Source organism: Triturus cristatus, chromosome 4_1 (genome assembly GCF_964204655.1).
Source record: "Triturus cristatus chromosome 4_1, aTriCri1.1, whole genome shotgun sequence".
NCBI lineage: Eukaryota > Metazoa > Chordata > Amphibia > Caudata > Salamandridae > Triturus > Triturus cristatus.
The window spans coordinates 304,333,167-304,358,997 of NC_140585.1; the positions used below are offsets into that span (position 1 = coordinate 304,333,167).

At 44.2% G+C, this 25,831-nt stretch overlaps 1 protein-coding gene across 1 annotated transcript in view; it reads left to right on the forward strand.

The window, feature by feature from the left end:
- Positions 1–25,831, forward strand: part of LOC146854824 (adenosine deaminase 2-like) — a 551,112-nt gene that overhangs the window by 314,074 nt on the left and 211,207 nt on the right. The window contains exon 5 of the mRNA XM_085652184.1: positions 1,154–1,244. Within this exon, the coding sequence (XP_085508310.1) occupies positions 1,154–1,244 (91 nt within the window). The remainder of the gene's footprint in view (positions 1–1,153; positions 1,245–25,831) is intronic.

A 25,831-nucleotide genomic window follows, 5' to 3' on the forward strand; every position in this document is an offset into this window, starting at 1 on the left:
GGAGGTTGTGGGAGTTGGGGTTCTTAGTTATTTGTATTTTTGTAAATTCCAATGAATCAAGAGCTAGTGATGAGCTTCAACTGACGATCATTCCAGCACTGTGAGACACTGTGATAGAATTAGCAGAGGGTAGCATGTGGGAATGTTGATCTGGCCACTAGCCAGGAATGTTCGAATTGTGTTAGAAAAAGTTTGCCAATAATCGCAATTTGACACGGTTGAATTTGAATATAATTTCAATTTAAAAGCAGCCTGCAAGGCTCATCATCCCCTTTGGTATCACTTTTAAAATGATAGCAGTCACCACAGTAATGCACACTTCAGTGCAGGAAAATGTACTGGGCCTCTAAACCTCCCTGCCCTATTATATACTAGGGACTTATAGGTGTTTGAATCCCCATTACCTTATTATATACTAGGGGCTTACAGGGATCTGTCATTGCCAATTGCAATTATACCAAATTACCATGTACGTTTTACAAAGAGAACAGGCTCTGGGTCTACTTAGCAGAGCCCAGGGCAAAGTCAGAATCAGAAACATAGCACCTAGTAGTCAAAATGGGGGCAAAAACTGGGGGGACACTCCAAACTGGTCCTCATTTCTGACAACATTTATATTCTTTACCTATTAACATCACACACTATTTTTAACCCCCAAATGAGTCCTTTTCATTAGGATTCACTTTTAAGGCAAGCTGTTTTGAACCGTTCCCATATTGGATGGCGGATGCACAGAAGCTTGTCTGTACATAAGGCTATGTAGGATGGATCTGGAGTATTCCTTAGTAGAGAACTAGCCACTGCGCTGATTAGGAGTGACTGGACATACCTCACTCCTGAGTCAGGGAATGCTAGGCTTTTTTTCTGCTCTGCAAGTAGTATATTACTGACCCCAGAGACAGTATTGATGATGGGCACCTCTTTATACCGGATGTAGGGGTCCTGTGTCCTTGCCTTGCAGAGATTTGGTAAAGATATTCTGTTGCACTGTGGAAAGGTACCCTGTTTCACATTGAGTCTACAGGCATCCTTCAGCTCCTCCACCATACTTCTCCACAGTTATGGGTAACTACTCTTGAAACAAGGAATGTATTTATTACAAAATACACCCCCTGTTAATCAATTATATCTTTGTACATTTTTTTTCCTCCAGGCTCATTAATAAGGACACTGCTAAAGACACAATCCAGGCTGCCATCCAACTAAAAGCCCGATTTCCAGAGATGCTGGCTGGCTTTGACATGGTAACTATAAAGAACCTTGGGTCATGTTAACCTGCTTTCCTCTACTTAGCCTCTAGTAAAGCTTTATCACTCCCATCACCACACAGCATCACCCTTAATTCTCCATCCTGTGCCCTGGATGGTATTATCTCATCACCCTGCACCAGAAACCAAAATCTACTTTGATTGCCATCTGTGGCTCTCCTAATTTGTCCCTGCCACTGCTATGGCTGCCTGAGCCCACCTCCTCAACTTTTGCAAAATCGGTCCCCCTCTCACTCCACTCGGTTATAAATCTAATCACCCCCCTAGTCCTAATTAAACTGGACTGCAATGAAAGCCTCTTTCTACCCAGATTTTCAAACTTTGTAACTCAGGTTCTCTTCAACCTGGTTGCTCACCTCCATGTACGCTCACCAAGATGGCTGGCCATAATCATGTTACTGTTCTTAACCCACTAGTCCATGCCTAATGCTCCCTGGCTCAATCAGTTGTTCTGTACACTCTATCTTGGAGGATCACCCATCAATTATTTTCACGCCTGGCTGCGCCCAGATTCTTATGCACCATGACTAGGCTCTAGTCATTCCCTTTTAGCCCCATCAGTGCATACTCAGCCACAGGACCTAAAGGCATCTCCATCCCTATCCGCTTGCAAAGGTGTCAGCAAAAGCCATCTCATTACAGGAAGATCGTCCATGAACCTAATCCTCTAGAACAACAAATCGTCCATCCCCACTGATCACCTATGACATCCATGTTTTGTTCAACACTGTGTATCTCAATGTCATGCTTCTGATCGACCATGATTTCTGATTCCCTGGCATATATTCTTCTCTGTACTATATTCCATGTCTTCAAGTGATCCTTGAGATATCTTGGTGTTGATAGAAACTTACTCTCTAGAGTTGCCACCTCTTTTGTCCTCCTTTGTCTGAAGTGTAACTATACACCTGAAAATAGTTTTAGCCTTTGTTTTTTGCACCATCGACTCCATTTTGTGAGATGTATCACAGTATAGAAATCTGTTCTTCCTCAAAGTATTGGTCTACATTTAAAAGGCGTGTTTACTTCCACTGACTTCTATGCAGTACAATGCCTGATGCATCTCGCTAATCCTATTTAGTGAGAAACAGCCAACGTCTCTAATTAAAGTCTCTACATATATCTGCAACACTTAATGAAATATGGCAAAGAACACATACTGTGATGGAGATGCTGCAGGGCAGTGATTGAAGGTTTTCAAAATGTTGATCCTCTTTTGTGATGCTTCTAATTCGCTGCACAGCAGAATGAAAACAGTGTCTCAGGCAGTCACAATGGATTAGACAAACATTATATTGTTATTCCTTGCACCCTACTTATTTCTAAACTACTTTTCCATAGAGTTTGCTTCTAGCTGAGAAACATGTGGCAAATTCCCTAAATTCTACCTTAGCACCTTTGGCTTACCACTTCCACCCCTGTGACTTTTGTTGTGATGCCATATTAGAAAAAAACAAAGTGCATGAATGCTAGAGGCATAGTTACTGGCCACAGTTTCTGGTGAGAAAAAAATGAAAGCATACCTTCCAATTCAGCAAGAAATGGCTACCAAAAACAGGTTCCTGCACAGACAGTGACTCTTCTACATTATTCGTGTGAAAAGTGATGGCACAGCTCGTACCTGGAGGTTTGTCACAGAATATGTTTGCTTCAGCTATATTTGTAGTATATACATAGGAGCATTGCCCGAAACGGACAAAGAACTGATGCCGTGAAAAGAAGTAGGTACGTGAATAACTTCAAATCTTTATTATATTCCTCCAACAAGACAGGAGCAACAACCGCAGGACTAATCAACTCCTCAGCTCAACTGTCATTCCTCCCCAGCCGTACTTTCTGTTCTGGAATCCCACAGTGGCAGCATTCCTTACAAGAACGAAATGCACCGTAAATATGAAACATACATAAGAACATAAAAATGTGTATACAACCCAACACATCTTCCTCCTCTGCAAAAGAAAACAAATGAAAGCAGAACATACAAATCAAATATGTTAATGCATGACGTAATCATGAAACTTTTTAGGAACGTTTGAAACCCTGGAAGAAGGAACACGGGTATTGGAACCATGAGCCATTTCAACCTTGACTGTGGTGAGGTGCAGAATCATCATGCATCAAAAGAAGGGGTGATTTGGAAACAGAGATCTTGTTTTTGTTCCACCATCTTCCATCTTCTAATTGTACAGCACTTTTGTTAACTTTTACGACAGACTTAAGACCAGAGAACTTGGATGCACCCTTAGGCACAATACGAGCACATTTGATTCTAACCAAATCACCAACTTTCACATTAAGCCCTCTAGAACTATTTTGAACATACTTGTTTTGGGCCTCTATTCTTTTCTTCCCAACTTCTTTTATCCTATCTACCGGTAGACTAAACTCACCCATCCACTTCCATAACAATTTGGAAGATGGAAGGCGGTCCCTTAGTAAAATGAAGGGAGAAACTTCTGTATCAGAGTTAGGGGTGGTGCGTACAGCCCACAACAAATTTTTAAGTTCATTTTTGCAATTTAGACTACTGGCTTTAGATAATTGTATATTGTCCTTAATAACTCTATTGAATCTCTCTACAAGACCATTACTCCTAAGGTGATAAAGTGAGGTTTTGGTGTGTTTAATATTCATGAAGCTTACAAATTTCTCAAATTCCGAAGAGATAAATTGGCAGCCATTGTCAGAGACAATTTCATCTGGAACACCTTCCTTAGCTAATAAAAATTCAAGAAATTCCACTACACAAGAAGTAGTGGGAACCTTTACAAATTTCAACTCCAGCCAACGACTGTGATATTCTATTACAACTATACCATATTCCACAACGCCACTATCAGACAAAGACAAAGGGTCAATAATGTCAATGGACAGTTTGGACCAAGGTTTGGAAGGAACATTCACAGCCTGGACAGGACTAGGTACTGTCACTTGATACTTGTCACTTACAGCACAATGTAAACAGTCTCTAATGAAATGCTCTACTTGTTTGTCGAGACCGGGCCACCAAAACTGCTCTCTAATCCTTCTCTTCATGGCAAGCATACCAATATGGTCTTCATGGACTAAAGTAAGAACTTTGACTCTCATGTTCAAAGGAACTACAAGTAAAGAAGAGCAATACAAAAGCCCATTTACAATTGAGAGTTCATCAAAAACGTGCTTACATTTACTGATGATTTAATAATTCAAACATTCTTTGGTCCAACCTGTACGAACTATACTCATGATCTTTTTAATGTCCAAATCAGTATCATACGCATCTCTACATTCACTTTCTAAAATGGCTCCATCTGAATGAGCTAATGCATAACAAAAGATTTCTGACTCAAATTCTTTATCGTCATGAACATCCACGTCAAAAGTACTTCCTGGCATCCTGGACAAACAATCAGCTAAAATATTAAGTTTTCAAGGAATATATTCTACATCAAAATTATGTTCTAATAATCTGTATTGCCACTTTGCAATACGAGGAGTGGCTTTATCTCCTTCTTTGGTGGTAAAGAGTTGAACCAAAGGTTTATGATCCATTCTAACAGTAAATTTGGAGCCCCATAAATACTGTTTAAAATGAGCAATCCCCCACCAGCAGGCTAAAGCTTTGCGTTCTATCACAGAGTAAGTAGTTTCAGCACCTTTCAAGCCTCTAGACGCAAAAGCTATCACCTCATCCCTGCCATCTCTATGCTGCATGAGAACAGCACCGAGACCCTTCTGACTGGCATCAGTCATGATTATTGTGTGATCGTTGATGTCAATATGTTTGAGAGGAATAGCATGTGCAATTTCTTTTTTGACTTTGTAAAATTCCTCATCACATTCAGAATTCCATTTATAAATGACATTTTTTTTAAGTAAATTTCTCATATGGAATGTTTTTTCAGAACAATTAGGCACAAATCTAGCATAAAACTCAATGAGTCCCATGAATGATCTTAATTGATCCTTATCACTAGCTGCATAAACATCCTCTATAGCCTTTACTAGACTAGATTTAGACTCAACTCCCTTGGCAGAAATCCTATAGCCTAAATAATCTACATAGGTTACATTTAATTTACATTTTTCAAGACTTACAGTGACACCTTTTTCTTTAAGAATGGAAAAAACATGACGCAATCTTTCATTGTGTTGAATCTGATTAGAACCATGAACCAACACATCATCCTGAAACGCCATCACCCCGGGAGTATCTTTGAACATGCTTTCCACAATTCTTTGCAAAACTGCTGACGCAGAAGCAAGCTCAAAAGGCATTTGTTTGTATTGAAACAAACCCTGCGGGGTGATGAAAGCAGTGTAATGCCTAGAATCAGGGTGTAAATCAATTTCATGATAGGCTGATGTCATATCAAGTAAACTGAAGTATTCACCATTGTTAAGGGTAGAAGTCATTTCAGTGATGTTTGGTTAAGGGTGTTGGTCAACCAAGGTATTGCGATTAAGATAGCGAAGATCAACACACATGCGCAACGAACCGTTGGCCATGCGAGCTAAAACTATGGGTGAAACCCAATCGGAAGATTCTATGGGTTCTATGACATCGCTTGAGCATAGTTTTTTCAATTCTTTTTAAAGTGCATTACGTAAAGCCAAGGGTACTTTGCGAAAATTGTGTATTACAGGTTTGGGGTGATCAATTAATTTAAATTTGTGTTTGAATCCTCTAACTAGACCTAATTTGTCATTAAAGATTTCTGGATATGTTAACTCCCATACATTTTCTTTTACCGTTTGTATACAGACTAAATCTTTCTTCAAAATGACTTGTTCAGGATCATTAGGATCCAAAATGATCCCTAAATTACCTTGGTCATGCCACCCTAATAAACACGTATCAACTTTAGCTACATAAAGTACACCTTGAGCATTATTGCCTTTGAAACACAAATTTGCATGAAATTCGCCAAATACTTCAATGGTTTTACCACCATAAGCAATGAGATGAACAGATGAATGTTCTAAAATAATATCTTGAGTTTGAAACAAATCTTCCCATATTTTGTCACTTATGATCGTAAATGGAGATCCAGAGTCAGCTAACACCTTGATTTCTTTTCCATTCACGGATAAGGTACATAAAGGTCGTCTTCTTCCTTGTGATACAGTAGAATCAACATCAGAGCTTTGACATTCTGTTATTACGCAAATTTGATCCTCCTCACTTGAAGAAGATTCACCTGTGAGTTGCTCGACATTTAGAACTTTTTGGGACGAAGGATCAGGATTAACAGATGATTTACCACTTGATTTACAAACGTGGGTGAAATGACCTTTCTTAAAACATTTGCTACAAGTTTTATTCAAAGCAGGACAAAATTTTGCGCTCCCAAGATGAAAAGTGCTGCCACAACGGTAACACTCCCAACGTTTATTTGTCGGTTTGGTGGTGATATGTGTAGATTTGCTCAAATTTCCAGATTTGTTCTGGCGTGATTTTTCTTTTTGAGATTTGTATTTGCTTTTAACAGCCAAAACATTTGGTGCTGGTGCACTAGAATTTGAAATTGATATTTCTTCTAAGTACGAAGTTGTACTCTCCATTCCAGTAGCAATCGCCAAAGCTTTTTGTAATGTCAACTCAGGTTTTGACAAAAGTGCTTCTTGGACTTTTTTGCTATTAGTTTTTTCCACAAGTTCATCTCTAGTCATCTCTTCTTCGAATGCTTTATAATTGCATGAGTCTGCTAGAATTCGTAAAGCGCCCACGTAGGTAGAAGCAGATTCTCCTGGAAGTTGCGCTCTTTTATATAATTTATGTCTTTCTAATGTAATATTCTTACAGGTTTTGAATCTTGTATCAAAAGACTTAATAGCGGTAGCATATTCATCTTCAACAGCATCACCTTCACCTTCAATGCACAAAACTAAAACTTTAGGAGTGTGTTTTAAAATAGTGCGACCTTCAGAACCAAGACAATGTCTTAAAATTGCGAATTTTCTCTTGCTTGTGAAAGAATCACCATCGAGAGCTTCTAAATATGCCTCGAAGCTTTCCTTCCATTTTTCCCAATCCACCTCAGGAGAAGCATGATTCGGTGAAAAGGCAGGAGGAGGTGACAAGGATTGCTGCATGTTAGTAAATTTTTAAATATACCAGAAATGTTAAGAAAAATGCAAAGTTAATAAATATTGAATTATATATATTGTATAATTCTGAAAAACAGTTCATGAATATGTGTTAAATCCTTGCATAGAATGTTGAACAATTGTATGAACTTGAAAGAAGGAGAACTGTGCACATCAGCGATATTTATGAGCTGTGCGCGTGAATTGTGGAATTGACAATTAAATGAGGATTTTAAATGAGCTGTGCGCATCAGCGATGATAAAATCAGCTGTGCGCCTTGCTGTGTAATTGAATCGCAACGTTGCTATGACTTTAAATGGCTGTGCGCATCAGTGATGTTTAAATCAGCTGTGCGCGTCTCCTGTTGCCAAGCCCGTCTAGTTGTCGTGGTATCATAAGGAATGAAATAGCGTGAAGACGCAACGTGCTGTGCGCGTCTCCTGTTGCCGTGCGCGTCTCCTGTTGCTGTGCGTGTCTCTTGTTGCCGTGGTAGCAGAAAGGTTGAAATTAGCGTGAAGACGCAAAGTGGATTGCAACGTAGAGACGTCAGGCAATTAGCAGGGATCGTGTTCACGTAGTGGTGGACGTCACGATGTCAATGACGTACAATGAATTGAGCGCGAGGAAGAGGCAAAATGGAAAATAGCTTAAACTTGAAAATGTTCTCACCTGCACCACTCTGCAAAGTGCAGTTTGCATTAGGCCTAATCGGAACATGAAAGTCCTCACCACCTCGACAACTCAAATTAGGTCCGTCGCTCCGGTAGGTGAATTACAGGCACGCGTGGACGTTTTGAAGGAGGTACCTCGTCGTCGCCAGTGAAAAGTAGGTACGTGAATAACTTCAAATCTTTATTATATTCCTTCAACAAGACAGGAGCAACAACCGCAGGACTAATCAACCTCTCAGCACAACTGTCATTCCTCCCCAGCCTTACCTTCCATTCTGGAATCCCACAGTGGCAGCATTCCTTACAAGAACGAAAGGCACGGTAAATATGAAACAAACATAAGAACATAAAAATGTATGTACAACCCAACATGCCTCAAAGCATGTGTTCTAGAATCCCTGCAGTCTCTGCACCCACGGATCTTAGAAGAGGAGCTAATGGCATGGTCTTCTTTCCATGGCGCACTAACCTATTCATGGTGGAGGACTAGGGTTGGGCTCCCTGCAGGTAATTGGAACTGCAGTGCATGTTGTGACCTAGGCCCATCTCCTGCCGTAGATGCAGCAGAAGTTCTTCTTTGCCAAAAGCTGGGAAAAAGAGATTAATGGAGAGAGACCATCTCTGGGGTTTCTCTCCAGGTATTTCTATTGAAGCGATTCGCACAGGGTGTTTGCTGCCGGCACCATTTGAGAAAACTCTGGGGCATATTAACAAGTGAATGGCGAAGCGTGGCGCTAAACAAAAATCGCTAACGTCATGGTGCACCATTCTGAAAACGTAGGGATGTGCCGTATTTACAATGGTACAGCACATCCCAACATATTCCCTATCGCTGACGCTAAACTCTCAGCTGCTTCGCACTAATGCAGGCACCCTTGCGCCGTAGTTCAAGGGTGCCTGCGTTGAGGGACTGTGTCCTTTCCTGCACATAAACAATCATTTGTGCAGCAAGCATAGAAGTTGCAAATTGTCATTTATTAAAAGATTGTTTATGTGCAGGAAGGAACACCTTCTTGCACATGATCGTGGCAATTTGCTGTTTCTATGTGTGCTGCACAATTCAGCAAACATAGAAACAGTAAAAACTAGGAGAAATTAATCATTTCTCCTCGTAAAACCTGGTCTTAATTTTGGCGCTGCCCCATATTAATGTCACCCTTGTAAATAGGGGGCAGTGTGAAAATCAATGGGTGTTGCGGCCCATCACAACACCAATGGCTCGCTCCTTTCATGTTAGTGTAGCGTGAAAGGGGGCCTTATTTGCAACGCGCCGTTAAGCCACTTTAGGTGGCTTAACGCTGCATTGTAAATAAGAGGAAGGGCTTATCGTCACAAAAAGTGCTATTTCTGTGGCGAAAAGCCCTTGTAAATATGCCCATCTGTGCCTTGTCAGTGCCATTATGGAGGAAGAACATGGACATCAACCCACTGAAGATGGCAGTCTTCATGGTGTTGTGTTTATATTGCCCAACTAAAGAAGGCATTATTACCTTTTGATTTCTCATATTCACTTTCTTGCTTACTTCTGGTATAAAAAGATTCAGTTTGGATGGAATAGTTTGTCACCATGCTTCGATTTCCATTTTGCCAGTGCTACAGACCCTCAACCCCTCGCTTACCTTTTTGTCCCTTTCATTTTTGCTCCCCCTTGTCCCATTTTTTGTTAAGGTTCAGTTTTCTCCTGACTCTTAGATTTGTTTTTCCTTCCTTCCTTTTTCCCTTCCTGCCTTGTTGCTGCTCTGTGGTCATTGGTTTTTGTGTTGCCTTTTTGTCATCCTTAGCTAGCCTACCACCTCCTTAGACGTTTTTTTTTAATGAAATTGGCTTTTTCCTCCAACTGACTAATTTCTTTTTGGACACACTTATCTGTTGTGTGACATCATTAATCAACCTGTACAGTTGCTACTGAAAGGGATCGCGCTTACCTCTAGGTCAAAAATTCCTGAATAAAGTAGAGACCATCACGACCTGCTCTTGAAAGTTCCTTTAATTATGAACCCCACTTTACTAGCAACCAGTGCGCCACCTTAATTGTAGGGATGATCGGTTCTCCTTTTGGCACACTGTACACCAACAGCAACACAAGTGAAAATGTGCGAAATTCAAGGTTTTATTTTTTCCCTTTAATCGTGTTTGCATTAAGGCTAGTTGTTCTTTAGCACAATTTTAACTTTTTTGGGCTAAGCTGGGTCTTCATTTTGTATTTACCAGATTGTGTTTTTGCCAGCTGTTCTTCCTTAGAAGTATTTTAAATGTTTGAGTAAATCTCAGTCAGGTTGTTTTTTCTTTATAAAACGTTCTATTGGCATGTTTATATTTATATTGCATAAACAAAGGAAACATACTTTCAACATGTCATTAATCAGCACAAGTACATGCTTTTCTGTACATATAATCTTGTTAACACATTTCAGCGGTTACTTTAGTTTAATTAACTTTCTAAATCCCTATGAATTTCTTAGCTTAACATTAATTCAGTTGTTGATCAGCTATTGATTCGCATCCCCATCCAACCACAATAATGAAACCATTTCTCCTTGATTTCCAGGTGCTTCTGGGGGCATCCCCTAGCCTTCCTTATATATTTGGAGTTCAAGGATGCCACATGTGTCTAGGCTAGCTTTTGACATCTCTGCACTCAAGGCCGCTCAACTTCTTCAATTCTAGGCTAAATCTGGTTTGGCAAGAACTAAGCCAAATCACTTGAAGGCCTTTTCGTCCCATATCAATGCTTGCTCATTTTTGCAAGTAGTTCGATTGTCAGTCCCTAGACTTCCCAATAAGGCCAAATGATCCTGCACTACCAGATCGTATGAAGGAAATGTCCCTCTACGGTTTGTCATCTGACACATGTTGGGTCTGAACTTCTCTGCATTCACCATAGTCGGTTCACTGTAAAGTAAATCATTTGCAGATACTTAAATTGTATCATGTGGTCTCCCATGGATATTGCAGATTCTCTGGACGCCATCCCCGCAAATGTCCTTTCCTCGCCTTCGAGAGGGCTTGTACACATTTTACATGCTTCTCTCTGCTTGGTACACACATCTGGTGTGTTAATGATGAATGAAAGTTTTGTATATTGAGGATATTCGGCCCCTTGTGGTAATTTTGACATAGTAATATATACCTCAAGTGGGCTAAAGGTCAGGATCTCTTCAGTCTTGGCTAAGCATGAAGTTGTGGCATGGCCAATTTGTAGGTGGCAAAGGAGTTGAGAGTGCAATACCCCAGCTCCGTAAGGTCTGATGTTTTAAGGGAATTTCCTTTTCGCATATAGAGAATTTTCCTGCGTGCCAGGACTGACAAAGAGTCATAAAAGTAAGGTTGTGCTTTCCGCAAGATGTATGATGCGTCCAATGGCACTGTGAAGGGACTTGCTCCAAAGTTTGCAAAATCCTTTTCGAATTAGGTTACCAACACCTGCCTGTTCTCCGCTTTTTTCCAGGCGGAAAAAGGAATGACGAGGGAGTGCAGGCTTTCTGCCTAGATCTTCAAGTTGCCAATTACCCAGTCGAGCCTGGATTGCCAGGGGGGAGCCCTCCTCCTCAAAAATCTTCCTCAGTTAGTATTTGAGTAAATCTTCAGGCGCTCGCAAGACCCTAATGAAAAACTTTATTAGGTCCCCCTGACTCGCCAAATCTGACCTCCCAAGGCCAACCTCCAACTTCCACCTCACTTTTGTGGTATGCGGCGGGGCTAACAGAACTGCCTTGTATGCCTTAGCCTGTGCAGCATTTAAAAGCCTGTCCAGGGCACCTGGAAAAGCCAGGTGTCCATAGTTGATGGCGGGCATCAGTTTTGCTTTCAAGACTGTCAGCATTGGCTTTGCAATTGGACTTAACAGGCGGTTGCTTAGTCTCTTCAGTGTGTGGATAACATGGTTGGACTTTATTCTCTCAGAGAGCCAGACCCCAAGGTAGTTGTAAGCTGGCACTGCTCCTATTACCAGATTTCCCAGTTGCCAGGGAGTTTGCCTTTGATGTGGATATTTTCCGAACACTACTGTAGGAGGCTGGCTTAGGATATGGTGCACACTTATTCAAGTGAAGCACCTTGCACTAATCCAGACAACCCTGATGGAGATGTTAGATGTCTTAGACAACCATAGAAGGTACTCTAATTGGTAGCTGTGGAGAGAAGCCTTCAGGCTTAGTCCAGAAGGAGGGTTAAGCAGCCTGTTTCACCAGATCTAATCATGTAGTGTAGGTTAAACAAAAAAGAACCACACAGTGTAGTTATAAAAATATGTCTCTTTATTACACAACACTCACTAACACATTGGTATATCTCTTACCTACCCGCAAACACTTCAATTGCAAACTGGTAAGTAAGCACAAAACACAGTGGTCCCCATGGGGAGACCAAACCATATAGTAAGAACGTGGAATGCGAACTGCAACCGAAGTCGGGACTCGGATCAGAAGACTCAGAAAAGCTGGGGACACAAGGAACCACTCCAGGTAAGTACCCAGGAACTCCACGTACACTGTGTGCAGAGTGGAAACACTGCCACTTACTCAATAGAAGTCAACGGAAAAGTTGCGGTTTCAGTTTTGAAGAAGAAGGACCCTTCCCAGACGACCATGAAGAAACCCCATGGAAGACAGAAGGTTGGAGATCACCTCAACCGTGGATACCCCAATAAGCAGGATACCTACACCAGGGAAGCCAGGTGCATAGGTTCGGAGTGACGGCAGAAAGCGCCGTAGGCCACAATGGAGGGCTTCAGTAAAGATGTCGCTGGCGAAGACTGTGCAAGAGCCCAGTGGAATCCCAGGGGGAATTCTTGAAGAAAAGAAATTGCAAGCAGAGGGGACAGAGTCTATGCCACTCAAAGTACGGAGGCAAGGAAGAGCAATGTCCACCAATGACGATGATGCAGGAGTGAAAAAGGTGACCTTGTCGCTGCAGCTGTGAGGACCAGGTGACGCTGAGGAAAGCTAGGAGCCTGCATGAGCTCTACCACGCCGGAAGTCGAGAACCAGAAGGTTGGTGTCCGGCGGGAGCACCAACTAGTCTTGGCAGCAACAACAGTCGTGGAAAACGACGAAGGAGCAACGTTGGGACCTGCAAGTTTCAAGGGACTCACCAAGTGTAGGAGAGTCAGAGCAGGCCCCGAGCAAGCAGGGGAGCCAACTGAATTAGGAGAAGACCCTCAAGAGGACCCACAGGCCAAAGGCACAGGAGTCGCAAGAGGACCTAGAGCACCAAGACGAAGGCCCACGTTGCAGAGGATGTAGTGAGGACGCTGATCTTGGCAGGAAGAGATGCTGGAGGTTGGAGCCCCTTGTAGCACCAAGATCTCTGGAGTGCAGAGCCAACAAGCCTTGGCAACAGCAAGTCGACACAGTGCACAGAGGGTCGGTCCCAGTGGTTCTGACAAGCAATACTGGCCTCAAAATTACAGAGAGGACAGCTCAGGCTTCGAGGGAGTTGCAGAACCACCACCTATGTTGCTGAGCCTCTCGAAGTCCGTAGAAGTCAGGAGCAGCAGACCGGTCAGCTTTGTTGTGGTGCCTGCAGATGCAGGAGAGTGACTCCTTCACTCCAAGGGAGATAACTTCGGGTCTCCTTGATGCCCACAGGTCTGTTGAAAATCCTGGAAGAAGCACAGACACAAATGTCGAAGAAAACTTGCAGAACATTGAGACCAGGAGCAGCAGGAGTCTTCCTTGATGCATTCTTGGTTCCAGGCGAAGTCCAAGTGCCAGACGGTCGAAGAGTGACGTGATTTCAGGCTTGAGTCTTGTCCCACGATGAATCTGAGGACCCACCCACAGGTAAACCCTTTTATACCCTAAGAAAGGGGTTAGAACAACTCAGGAGTATCTCCCAGAGGAGGGGCTGGAAAGAGGGGAGAATACTCCTGTATCCTTTGTCTAGTTTTGCGCCAGAGTGGGAGATAAGGGCTCCCAGAACTGGTTCCAACTCGTGTATTGAAAGAGGGCACCAAATGTGCCCTTCAAAGCAGTATGGTGGCGCTGGCTAGCGGCCCCACCCCAGCCCAATACACTAAGTCCTGTCTGGGAGATGGTCACGCCTCTCTGTGACACGAAACCTATTGTTCTACATTCCCCTGCTCGAGCTCAGCTCAGCAGCAGGAGTGCAGAATCGTGTCTGGGGATGGCAGCAGCACAAGCTTGCTGGCAGACCCTGGAAGGCTATTACCAGGAGTACTGGGGGCTTGCTGGAGGAGCCCCCAGTGCATTAAATCATACCTCCAACACCAGTAACAGTGTTGGGGTATGATTCCAACATGTTTGATACCAAACATGCCCAGGTTCAGCAAAGCCACTATATAGTTAGGCATCGCGTAATGATGGATACCCACTATATGTATAAACAAGCATTTGCAATGCATTAGGTCTCGCATGTACGCGAGTTTGAGCTATTGACATTGCAAATAACAATGCCTTTTTGGCATTGTCATTTACAATGCCAATAGCTTTAACTTGTGTATTTGACAATAAACGTGTATGGGAGAAGTGAAGGGAAAGAAAATTGATTGGATGCAGAGGTCAGAACTGGCAGGTTCTTGACCCTCAATTGTTCCAGATGCGGGGGGCTTCCTCAGGGAATAGTCCATCACCTAAGTGTTTGTGTTTCCTCTTCTGAGCATGGGTTGCAGAGGCAGTGTGTGAATACAGGATGTAGGGACTTCCAGTAGTGTCAAAATATCGGTTACGATGTCCCGCTCCCTGACATGTTCATAGTTTTGAAAGAAATGTTCCTACAGTTTTCGAATATTTTTTGGACGAGCACACCTGAATGAAGCGGACCCTGTGCAGATAGTGAGTGCTGCAAAGCAGGGCTGGCAATTACAGTGAGCAGAGAGCGAGGCTCTTTATCAAAGAAGAGATGAGGGTGAAATGCATCTCGAGTACAAGACAGCTGTTTGAATAAACCTCTCCACTTTCTAAGGCACTTCAGGAAGCTACATGATTGCTTTGCTCTCTTCTCCTGTCTGAATGCCAGAAATACAAACGGAATGATGTCTAAGCAGCTCGCTGCACGCCTCTGAACCCTCAATTGTTCCAGATGCGGTGGGCTTCCTCAGGGAATAGTCCATCACCTAAGTGTTTGTGTTTCCTTTTCTAAGCATGGGTTGCAGAGGCAGTGTGTGAATACAGGATGTAGGGACTTCCAGTAGTGTCAAAATATCGGTTACGGTGTCCTGCTCCCTGACATGTTCATAGTTTTGAAAGAAATGTTCATACAGTTTTCGAATATTTCTTGGACGAGCACACCTGAATGAAGCGGACCCTGTGCAGATAGTGAGTGCTGCAAAGCAGGGCTGGCAACTACAGTGAGCAGAGAGCGAGGCTCTTTATCAAAGAAGAGATGAGGGTGAAATGCATCTCGAGTACAAGACAGCTGTTTGAATAAATCTCTCCACTTTCTAAGGCACTTCAGGAAGCGACATGATTGCTTTGCTCTCTTCTCCTGTCTGAATGCCAGAAATACAAACGGAATGATGTCTAAGCAGCTCGCTGCACGCCTCTGAAATACTTGTGCACTGGGGATTATGTGTTTTTGTGCCAGCTGAACAATGCAGTCTTGCAAAGCAGTCATGTTTTGGGCTCGGGAAAAACAGGAACATAAAACGAAACTGGCTTAGCGAGATAACGGGGAAGATTGCAAGACAGCAAGGATGTGATAACAAGCAGGAAGTGGGATAAGGGAGGGGGTGGCAAACGGTGTGCACTTTCGCGGCTGCTTTGATGTTCTCAGTGGCCGCGCGGCTCACTGAGAACATCAAAGCGGCCGCGAAATCATCACGCAAGCTGCCAAATGGTGCGCGCGCCTGGCGGGCGCACATGCACTGTAGTTGGCGGCCTGAAAGCACTGGTTTGCACTTCCAAGTCCCCCTTTTACAAAAGCTCTTGCGAGAGCAGCGCTAAAGCGCTGGCTCAGGCGAGACCTAAAAAACTGGGGGTGGGGAGGTTTCAACAGGGCGTGGCTCGTATAATTAGAGGCATGGCTTAAAACACCTAAGCTAAAGACCTCTGTTTAGCATTGTGTGCCACCCGACTGGGAATTTCAGTTTTAGTCGTTGCATCCAGATATATGATGCAACAAGTAACATTATACCTACAAGCCAGGACTATTAGCTTTGTCACTTGTTGTTAGCTGCATAAGATAAATAAGCAACAACTCTGGCTTCGTTTTATAGAATATTGAAAATGCTTCAGTTTTGAAATGATGAGACTGTGATAGAACTATAAAGATTCTCTTTGAAGTTACCTCAAAGGCGGCGAAGAGTGGTACTGCTCCAGAGTTAAGAATTTTTTTTCACCCCGAGAGTAGGGCCAAAATGGAGAGCCCGAAAGGAACCCGTCTCATCACCTGCTTTTTAGAACTGCTGGTGCTGAGCACTGGCAGGACCCGGCCCACTTAAAGCCATGCTCACAAGTCTACTTTAAGTGAGTTTAAGTTTACAAGGGTGACACGCTATTTGAAGATCCTTTGCCAATGTCTTTGCATATCCAGACTTTTGCCATTTTATTGGTTCTTCACTTTTGGCAAAGACACCTTCCATGGCATTCCCAAAGGAATACAAATCAGTTTACAATTTAGAACGGTGTACACTAACAGGGACTTATTTTTGACAACTCCTAAAGGAATAACCTAACACTAATGGAATCCTAGATTCAGTTAAAATGTGAAATATAAACATAAACTGACTCCTTAACATGGATTACTGGAACATTTATTATTCAATGTTCGGAAATAGTCTTTTCCCAGTATAGTTAAGGACATGAATATAGGACCCCGTATGGACCCGTTTCAGTGTCTGTTCTAAAATACTACCGGGTCGGACTCAGCCCACTGAAAGCCCTGGGCACAGATGCAAACCTAGACACACAAAATATTTGGCTAAAGGTGCAAAAGTTTTAATATTCGACCTGTGTTTAGCTCCCTTGAATGAAAGTGAAAAATAGTCAAGTGGAAATGCAGCTAGCACAGGGATACTTAGCCTAGCATTTGCAAGCATTTTTTATTAGGTTTTTGTAGCCCTTACGATAAGAAAAGAAATTCCGCCAATGAAGGTAGAAATGCTTGTGCTTGTTCCTTACGCCACTGGGTAATGGAATTCCAATATTAGGTCTTAAGGAAAGGGTGCAGTGCCACAGGCTGTTTCTGGGTGTCCCAGGGACACATAGTAACAACCTGTGGTACTGCACCCTTTCCTTCATTAAAGGAATATATTTTTCTTATTATGCTACTGCTGTCATCATTTTAAACAAAAAAAAAAAGCATTTGCAACACCAATAGCTAACATTTTCACTAATGTGAGACCTATTGCATTGCAAATGCTTGTTCTAATTTCCACAGCTCGTGCAAACATGAGTTTCATACATTAAAGAGAGCTAGTTTTTCTTCACTTTCAGCCATGCTGTTGTACAATATGGCTAAAAACCATTGACAGAACCAAGAGCTCTCGCATAAATGAGACTTGTTGGCTTCGCCAATGCTTGTTTTATAATTGGTACCAAAAAAGGGGGTATGATCCAATAAGGCCTATTTGTGAGGAGGGATTTATGCAATATAGTCCAACAATTATATACCCCACGATGCCATCAATCCACATACAATCTTTCAACACAACATCCACTTGAACCCAGTGTGCTTAAGATTTAATCTCATAATTTATTTTATACATATTCTCTGGATTTTTTTTTTTCCTTTTATCTTGGTCTCTTCATCTGCAATATAAGTGCAACATCAAATCCAAGAAATCAAGCCACAATTAATTACAAACAAACAAAAAAGAAAAATCATGACAACTCAAGACAATGTATTAGACACAATCCAAACTTCTCGTGAAACTTGTGAGGATGTAAAATGTCCAAATTGTTTTCAGCTCACAACGTTCAATATCTTCCCCTCTGGGGATGACACCTTTCTGATTTCTTCTCTTTTTTTTGACCAATTTTTTTATTCTTAATTACTTATATCACTGTTTTATATCCACATGTTGTATCACTTATGTGTAGAGAAGGATCTCAAACTTCTTCCCCAGATATTATGCCAATGCATTTCGACCTCTGTGTGGATCGGGGATACATGCACCTTTATGTCGAAGTCGTAATCTGGGCATAACATTCAATCTGGACAATAATATGAAGACTAAATGAGAATTTGGATAATGGGCTTATTATTAGAACCATTTATTTTTAAAGTACATGCTTTCATATACATCTATGGCAGACATACTGTCCTTTATTGTGCCATGCCTATTTATTTTTACATGCAGAGTCCCATGCATTATATAATGTACAGTGTCCAGTATTCATTAACTACTACCAGTGCAGCAAGGATATTTCCATGCATGTGCAATGGTGGTAAATTTATAATGATTTTATGTTGATATTGCCTTAAGGTCCATTGATCTTGCCCGAGTGTTACGTGCATAATTAGGTCACAGTGAAAGTGAAAGAATGCCGCTGCCCGCGTCCCACGCAGGGGGACATTCAGCAGGGCAGCCTTCTAGTGGCCGCCCCTCGGAGCCTCCCCCCCCTGCTCCGCCTCTCTAGTAGGCCGCGCCTCGGGGAGGGGAGGCCCCAATGGGTTTGTCCTGGGGAGGCTTGCCACAAGGATGGGCGAGGCTTGACCCCCCTTTAGGCGCCTCATCCCCCCCAGTTCTTCCTCTGCTTCCTGCGCCGCTCCTCCTGGCCACGCGAATTGATCTCTCTGTCGCCCCTTTTGATTCGCGGTCGGCGGCGGTGTCTTGCGGTTTCTGGGGCTAATCGATCGTCGTGGAACCCTGAATTGCGGTCGGCAGAGGAGTCTTGCGAAGCAGTGGCGGTGTGGTAGCGGGCTATAGTAGAAGCGTCCTGGGCATCGCGGACCCAGAGGTGAGGTGTCGGGGGCTGGGGGGACGCTGAGCGGCCTTTGGAGCACTGTAAGTGAGTGGACTAAGGACCTTTGGCCCCGCTGGGCTCCGGTGGCTGCACGGTGTCTCCTCTGTGTTAGCGTGCGTTTCCGGGTAATCGTTGTCGATCCGACGCCTCCCTCTAGGACCTGGGGCTCGTGGGCGGTGTGCGGTTTAGGGCACGATAAGCGTGGGAGCCGAGTAGTTGTTAGCGGTGGCACGGTGCTATCTTTCGCAAAAAATGTTTATCCCAGGGAACTGCGTGGGCCGGGGAGCGGTGTCAGCGCGTAAACACTTGCAGGGTTTAATGGTTCAGGCCCGGGCTATGCTGGTATCCGTTAGATGAGCGGGTCCTAGCGGTAGCGCTGTTTTGGGCGTTAGCGCGTTCAGCGGGGTCATCACGTCTGATATTGGTTTAGCGGGTTAATGGTACAGCGTGTCCCGCTTCCCTCCCGTTTGGAGGTAAACAGTACGGGGTTGTTTTCGGTCGTGTGCGGGGCAGTCGCGGGGGAAGCCTTGGATTGTTATGTGGTAGGCGGGGTGGGGAGGACTGGATAAGGTGCCCCTTCACGCCGATGGTCCCAGCGGCTGCCCAGCGCGCAATTGATTTAAATAACGCGCGGGAAAGGAGTGTTCGCTTTGGTCACCTTTCACCCCTTGTACGCTTGTGGGGAGGGAGCGTTGGAGTGTGCCGGGGCTTCCTGTACGCTGGCCGCGCGAGATTTCCGGCCGGTCAACAGCGCCGCCGTCGGGTGGTGGCCGTAGTCAGTACCGGAGCGCGATCGGCGGCATGGCGCTAGGAGGGGTGCTGCAAACGACCAACTAGAGTCTCGGAGGCAGCTGTTTGTATTGGCAGGAGTGGAGTTGCGGCGTTCACTGCGGCGAGAATCCGTGGGGCGCGCCGCCACACCTGAGGGCCGCATGGGCCTTGAGTGCTACTCACCCAGCTCGAGTGATTAGTGAAGTGCCCGGCGGCAGTTCCATGCGGGGGCAGGGTGTCCCCCCCCCCCCCTTTTTTTTGTCAAGGTTGATCGGTGAGTGCGTTCGCCAGCATGGTCAGGGGTAGCCTGATAAGCGTGGGGGGGACCGCATTGGGAAACCGGTGCGGGAACCGGTGCAGGTTGGTACCAGATTGCTTGGCGAGTAGTTGCTGGCCTGAGTTGGCGAGCATAGGCCCTACTATGGATACTCAGCGAGGATAGTTCTGTCTTCTTCTAGCTAAGCAGCTCCTCGTTTGCCTTGGTTATTTGGAAGAATAAGCGGGGATGGCCAGCAGTCAATTTTGTAATTTGGTCATCAGTGGGTGCACCGAGGACAACAGCGAATTTTGGGTGCACACACGGACTTGAGCGGGGACATTCTGCTACAATGATGCTAACAAAGATTAGATATCAGGTTGTCGTGTACGCCTATGGCGCAGGGAACGGCACCATCGCTGTAGGCGACAGTGGTCTGCGATTCAATAGTAGGATGTGTGCATGCATGCAATGTTATTTCGGGCGGAAGTGGGTTCATTGTCCCAACAGCGAGGGTTGTGGGCACACCCTGATTTGAGGCGTTATGAATAGTTTTCATGGGCCCGATGTGATGACCATCAGTTGCCTCATGAAATTTGGCATGGGTAGGTTGTGTGTTGTTACCATGAAATAAGCCCGAGCAGTTCCCCCCCCCCCCCTTTTTTGTAACGATCCCATACCATCCTCTTTCATGCCGCATTTCGCCTTCATAATCCAACGCATGCGCTTACCGATGTTAAACGCGGACATAATGCCGTATTGCTTGTCGCATGGTACGTTTCACAGTTAAATAATTTAATGCGTTCCCATCGCTGGGATGCCGGCGCATCCTCTCTCAAAGGCGCTGTTGACTGCCCCGAATGCACGACCGCTTGGTGGGGCAGCGGAGGAGACTTGGGTATGCCTACTTGCTGTGTCTATCGTGTGGCGCTATTGTTGGTTTCCTTGAGCCCTGGCGAATTATTGGGTTGAGTGTGCGTGTGAATCGGTGTATAGTAGGTGTTGCCTGGGCCGGAGGACTCGAAGTGTGGGAGTCTCGTGTCGTCCCTACTGGTGGGCAATGTAGTTTAGGGTTGCTTGGTGTGGTAATGCACAAGCTCAGAGTCAATTTCGTGCCAAGTTAACCTTTTTGCAACATTAATCAATGTTCTAGTGGTGTATGCTTTGCGGTGTGTATGCAGTCTAGGATGAACGTTATAGCTCACGGTTGAATATTTAAGTTCCAAATGGGAGGTAACAAAGGGATGCCACTTGTAGGGAACAGTGACCTACTGACCTATTTACATCAGTAGCTTGTTTAGTGGGCGGCGTAAGGCTAGGGCAGCCGGCCTTTCAATCTGAGATGACCTGTTTGAGCCCGATGTTCGTTTTATTCAAAGGAATATATCCTGTGTAATGTAACTAGTGCCCTTGTAAAGCGCTCGGCGCTTGCGCTATATATAAGCCTGTAACATGAACTCTCTTGTAATTGCATCCTCAGTGAAGTATATCTGAGGCAGGGTCGGGTTGTAGTCTTCAGACTAAATAGACTGCTGGAAAGTGTCAGCGGGGGCCCGCTTATAACTCCTCAAATGACTCAGGCTTCTATTGAGTTCCCTCCTTCAATTTCTAATGTAATTACCCCTCATCGACCATTGGGGGGGGGATGTTACGCGTTGGCTCAGGGAAATCTGCGAGGCTTGGTAGTGTTGCTCTTTGGGCCATTGGCGCTTGCTGAGGTTTGTGATTAGGCTGCAGTCAGGCAACCTCGCACGCAGCCGGCTTCTCTGGAATTTGCACGTTCATGGGTCATCCTGAAAGTTACGCAGGGCCAGGCCTGGTTAGTACTTGCATGGGAGGCCCAAAGGGGAACACCAGGATGATGCTATTTTGGAAACAGATTTTATAGGTATTATACTGCTCTTGTCTATTTGGCGGCAATGCGCGTAGATCAGAGTGGGTGTTACACCTGGCAAAGGTGCTTGTTGTTTTTCAGTCCTTTGGCCTTTCTTTTCAGTATGCAGATGCTTCCACCCAGGCGCACCCCCTTTTCCTCTCGCTGGTTTCTGATGGTGCTGTCACTCTTGCACAGGGAAGTTTGTGGCAGGGGGCACAAAGGAGCAAATGAATATGCTGCCGAATCCTGCATTTTCACGCAGCATGATTTGCCTATCTGGAATATGCTCTGCGAGATTCTCGGGCCTGTTTTTGCGCGAAGGGTGGTGCACTTTGCTGTGGAGGTGCTTGCTCCACGCCCTCTACTGAGACGGCCATCTCACGGAAGCCGCTTCTGGTGGCCATGGTTTACTTAGTGTTAAAGTGCGGTGAAGTTTGTTAGGTGTCACAATTTGTTGACCTTTTGTGCAGTGTGTGACTCATAGAGGCTACATATACATGGTTACACTTGATGGGTTTCACCCTTATCCAAGGACAATCTTCAGCTCTCCCACACTATTAGAGATCAGTCAATGGCTCTTGGCCGGGAAGGAGGTGTGATTTCTCGGTTATTGCCTGCGTTGGGATAGGCAGGCTGACCTAGTGTGTGAGTTCTTGTGTGGCCAAGTGCAACATCTAGCAGTACCCACTGCTTTACCAGCCTCTTGTGTAAGTCGTTCCTTTGCCTTGCAGTTTGAAAACAGCTGGTGTAATGTTTCTTTCAAATCAGTCATAGTGGCAGCTCAGTCTATACAGAAAGTCAGCAGCCTGCGCTGTTTTGAGACAAGCTGAAGGCCTGGGTTTGTGGGGCATACAGAACATCTTGAAGGTATTTATTACTGTGAGTTCCACGCTTAAGTCAAGAGATGCTGCCGCCTTTCATCTTTAGCCTGCTATTCTGAAACAGCTGGTGTAATATTTTTCTGCAACTCAGTCATAGTGGCAGCTAGTTTATACAGGAAAGTCATCAGCCTGAGCTGTTTGGAGACAAGCGGAAGGCCTGGGTTTGTGTGTCATACATAGAATCTTTAAGGTTATTCTCCCTGTTCCACAGGGAGGCCAGGGAAAGCACAGAGTGACATGGTTTACCGAGACTTAGCCTGGCTTGCCGCTTCTGCGACCTTGTGAGGTTTGTTTATGTATTGTATGAAGGTGACAGAGGCTGTCACTGTTGTTTGATAGGCACCAGGGCCAGATGACATTTAAGTGCATTGTGTGCTGGAAACTAAGGAGCGGATCCATTTAGTAAGCACAAGGAGCACGGGGGGCGTTTCTAGCTCTAAAAGGAAAGTTGAGACAACCCAGTTAAGTTTCAGTGCAAGGCCACATTTGGTGGGGCAATTCCAGGCGTAAAGCATTAAGCCAGTCAGCCCAGGGAATTAGGCAGGCGTACGATTAGCTAAGATTTTGTTCAAACTGAGGGAGAGCATATCGACCATAATTAATTGTGGAACCAGAAAAAGCTTTACAAAGCAATGCTGTAGATTTCCGGTAGAATGCTGTATGGATAGGCTTCAGGGATAAGGCCATGACCTTTCTGGAAGGGGCATCTTCTTCGACCTGTGTCAAACTGGGAAAGGAAGTAAGGTGGGCTTGATAACTCTTTATTCTACCTGCGTTGGCACATCTTGTCAGGAGTGCTTGTCAAAGGTTTTGCCTTCAGCCAGTCTAGGTTGACACCCATCCACTCCAAGCTAATTGTTCATGGTGATATTGGGCCGCATATACACAGCCCAGTATTAGGCCCCTGGGGTTGTCAGTGTCGTGAATTACTAAATTCTACTGAACTGGAGGTGTGACCGGGTTTTTTACACTAGCAGAAGTTTAGGAGTGCAAGCCTCCACCTAGGGGGGTGGCTGGCTGAATTTGATGAACTACTTCAAACGTTTCACTGCACGTGGGAGAGTGTCAATTAGCTGTGCATACTTCAACCAGACACCCCAGAATGAGTGTCAATTACCTGTGCATACTTCAACCAAACACCCCAGAATGGCATGCCCTCATCTACATGGTAATAATTGAGAGAGCAGAGAGCGACCTTACCTCTTGAATTTTGCACTTAAAACTTTCTAGTAATGGAAAGGGCTTAACACCTTCTGAAATGAGCAGGACCAGAGATGTGCTGCTTTCCAATGACATTTGACAGGTTAAATGGGCAAAGCTAGCGGAAAAGCCAGATGTATTGTCCTCATTTAAAGCAGACGTGACCCAGGTATTGGCAAGATAGAGGCACTGCCAACTATGAAGATGTGAACGAAATCATAACTGGGGCTCACAACAAGTTATTTGATAAAATACGAAGTTTCTTTTTCAAGCAACTATGTCGGTGTCACGAATTACCTATAGCACAGCAACACCGGTATAACAAGGAGGGTAGGCAAACCTATTAACTCCTTGCAGCAGCTAATTAGGTCACGGTGAAAGTGAAAGAAGACCTCTGGGTGAATTATATTGTTAACTTTTTTGCCTATCCCATGCTGTAAAATGGTATTAAATAGGCTATTTAAGAAAAATGTATAAAGCGGGCTCACCACGAGTTCTACAGCAGTTCGCATTCAAGATGCATTCTTTTTCATCAGTAGATCTCCTAATGTGCGTAAAGAATAAAGGGATCAAGTGTCGTAAACGATTCGTTTTTTTAATAAAAAAAAAGTGAAGCCTCGTGTAGTACTGCATATATTACATTCTAATTAACTGACTGACTTTAGAGATGTATTTCTGTTGCAGACTGGATTCCCGCTTTGAGAATTCAAAAAACACCGGCCCAACCGGTTCCTTTGTTTCCGCAACCGGCGTTCACGAGTCAGTCACTGTGTGCGCGGCCAAAATGGCGGATTGTTAACTGTAATATCTATAAACTACATTGCCCAGGAGGCAAAACGACATAATAGATACAATTAGAATTTTTGGACCCATAGTGATCGGAATTACGCAAAATACATACAAACTACATTGCCCAAGAGACAATGCGACATTACAGATAACAATCCGCCATTTTGGCCGCGCACACGGTGACTGACTCGTGAATGCCGGTTGCGGAAACAAAGGAACCAGTTGGACTGGTGTTTTTTGAATTCTCAAAGCGGGAATCCGGTCTGCAATAGAAACACATCTCTAAAGTAAGTCAGCTAATTAGAATGTAATATATGCAATACTACACGAGGCTCCACTTTTTTAATAAAAAAACGAAACTAATTGTTTATCATGCTTGGTCCCTTTATTCTTTACGCGCATTAGGAAATCTATTGATGAAAAGGAAAAGAATCGCATCTTGAATGCGAACTGCCGTAGAACTCGTGGTGAGCCCGCTTTATATATTTTTCTTAAATAGCTTAATACCATTTTACAGCATAGGATAGGCAAAAAGTTAACAATATAATTCACCCAGAAGTCTTCTTTCACTGTCACTGTCCACTAATTAAGCACGTAACACTCAGGCAAAAGCACGGGACCTTGAGGTACTATATAAATAACATTATTATAAATCTACCACCGTTGCACATGCATGGAAAGATATTTGCTGCACTGGTAGTATTTAATGAATAATGGACACTGTACATTATATAATGCATGGGACTCTGCATGTAAAAATAGACATAGCACCATAAAGACAGTATGTCTGCCGTAGATGTATATGAAAGCATGTTTCTTGAAAAAAAAATGGTTCTTATAATGAGATCATTATCTGAATTCCCATCTATTCTTCATATTATTGTCCGGATTGAATTTTACTCACTGATGATGACCTCGACAAAAAAAAAAAGCACATGTATCCCCGATCCACACAAAGTCGAAACTGCATTGGCATAATATCTGGGGAAGAAGTTTGAACCCCTTCTCTTCACATAAGTATACCACTTGTGGATATAAAGCAGTGATATAAGTGACTAAGAATAAACAATGCTTGTTGTACAGGGGGGGCGGCGGCGAGGTGTGTACGCGCGCGTTAGGCAGCCGCGGATGCGGTGAGGGGGGTCGGCAGCGGCAGTGTGTGTGTGTGTGTGTGTGTG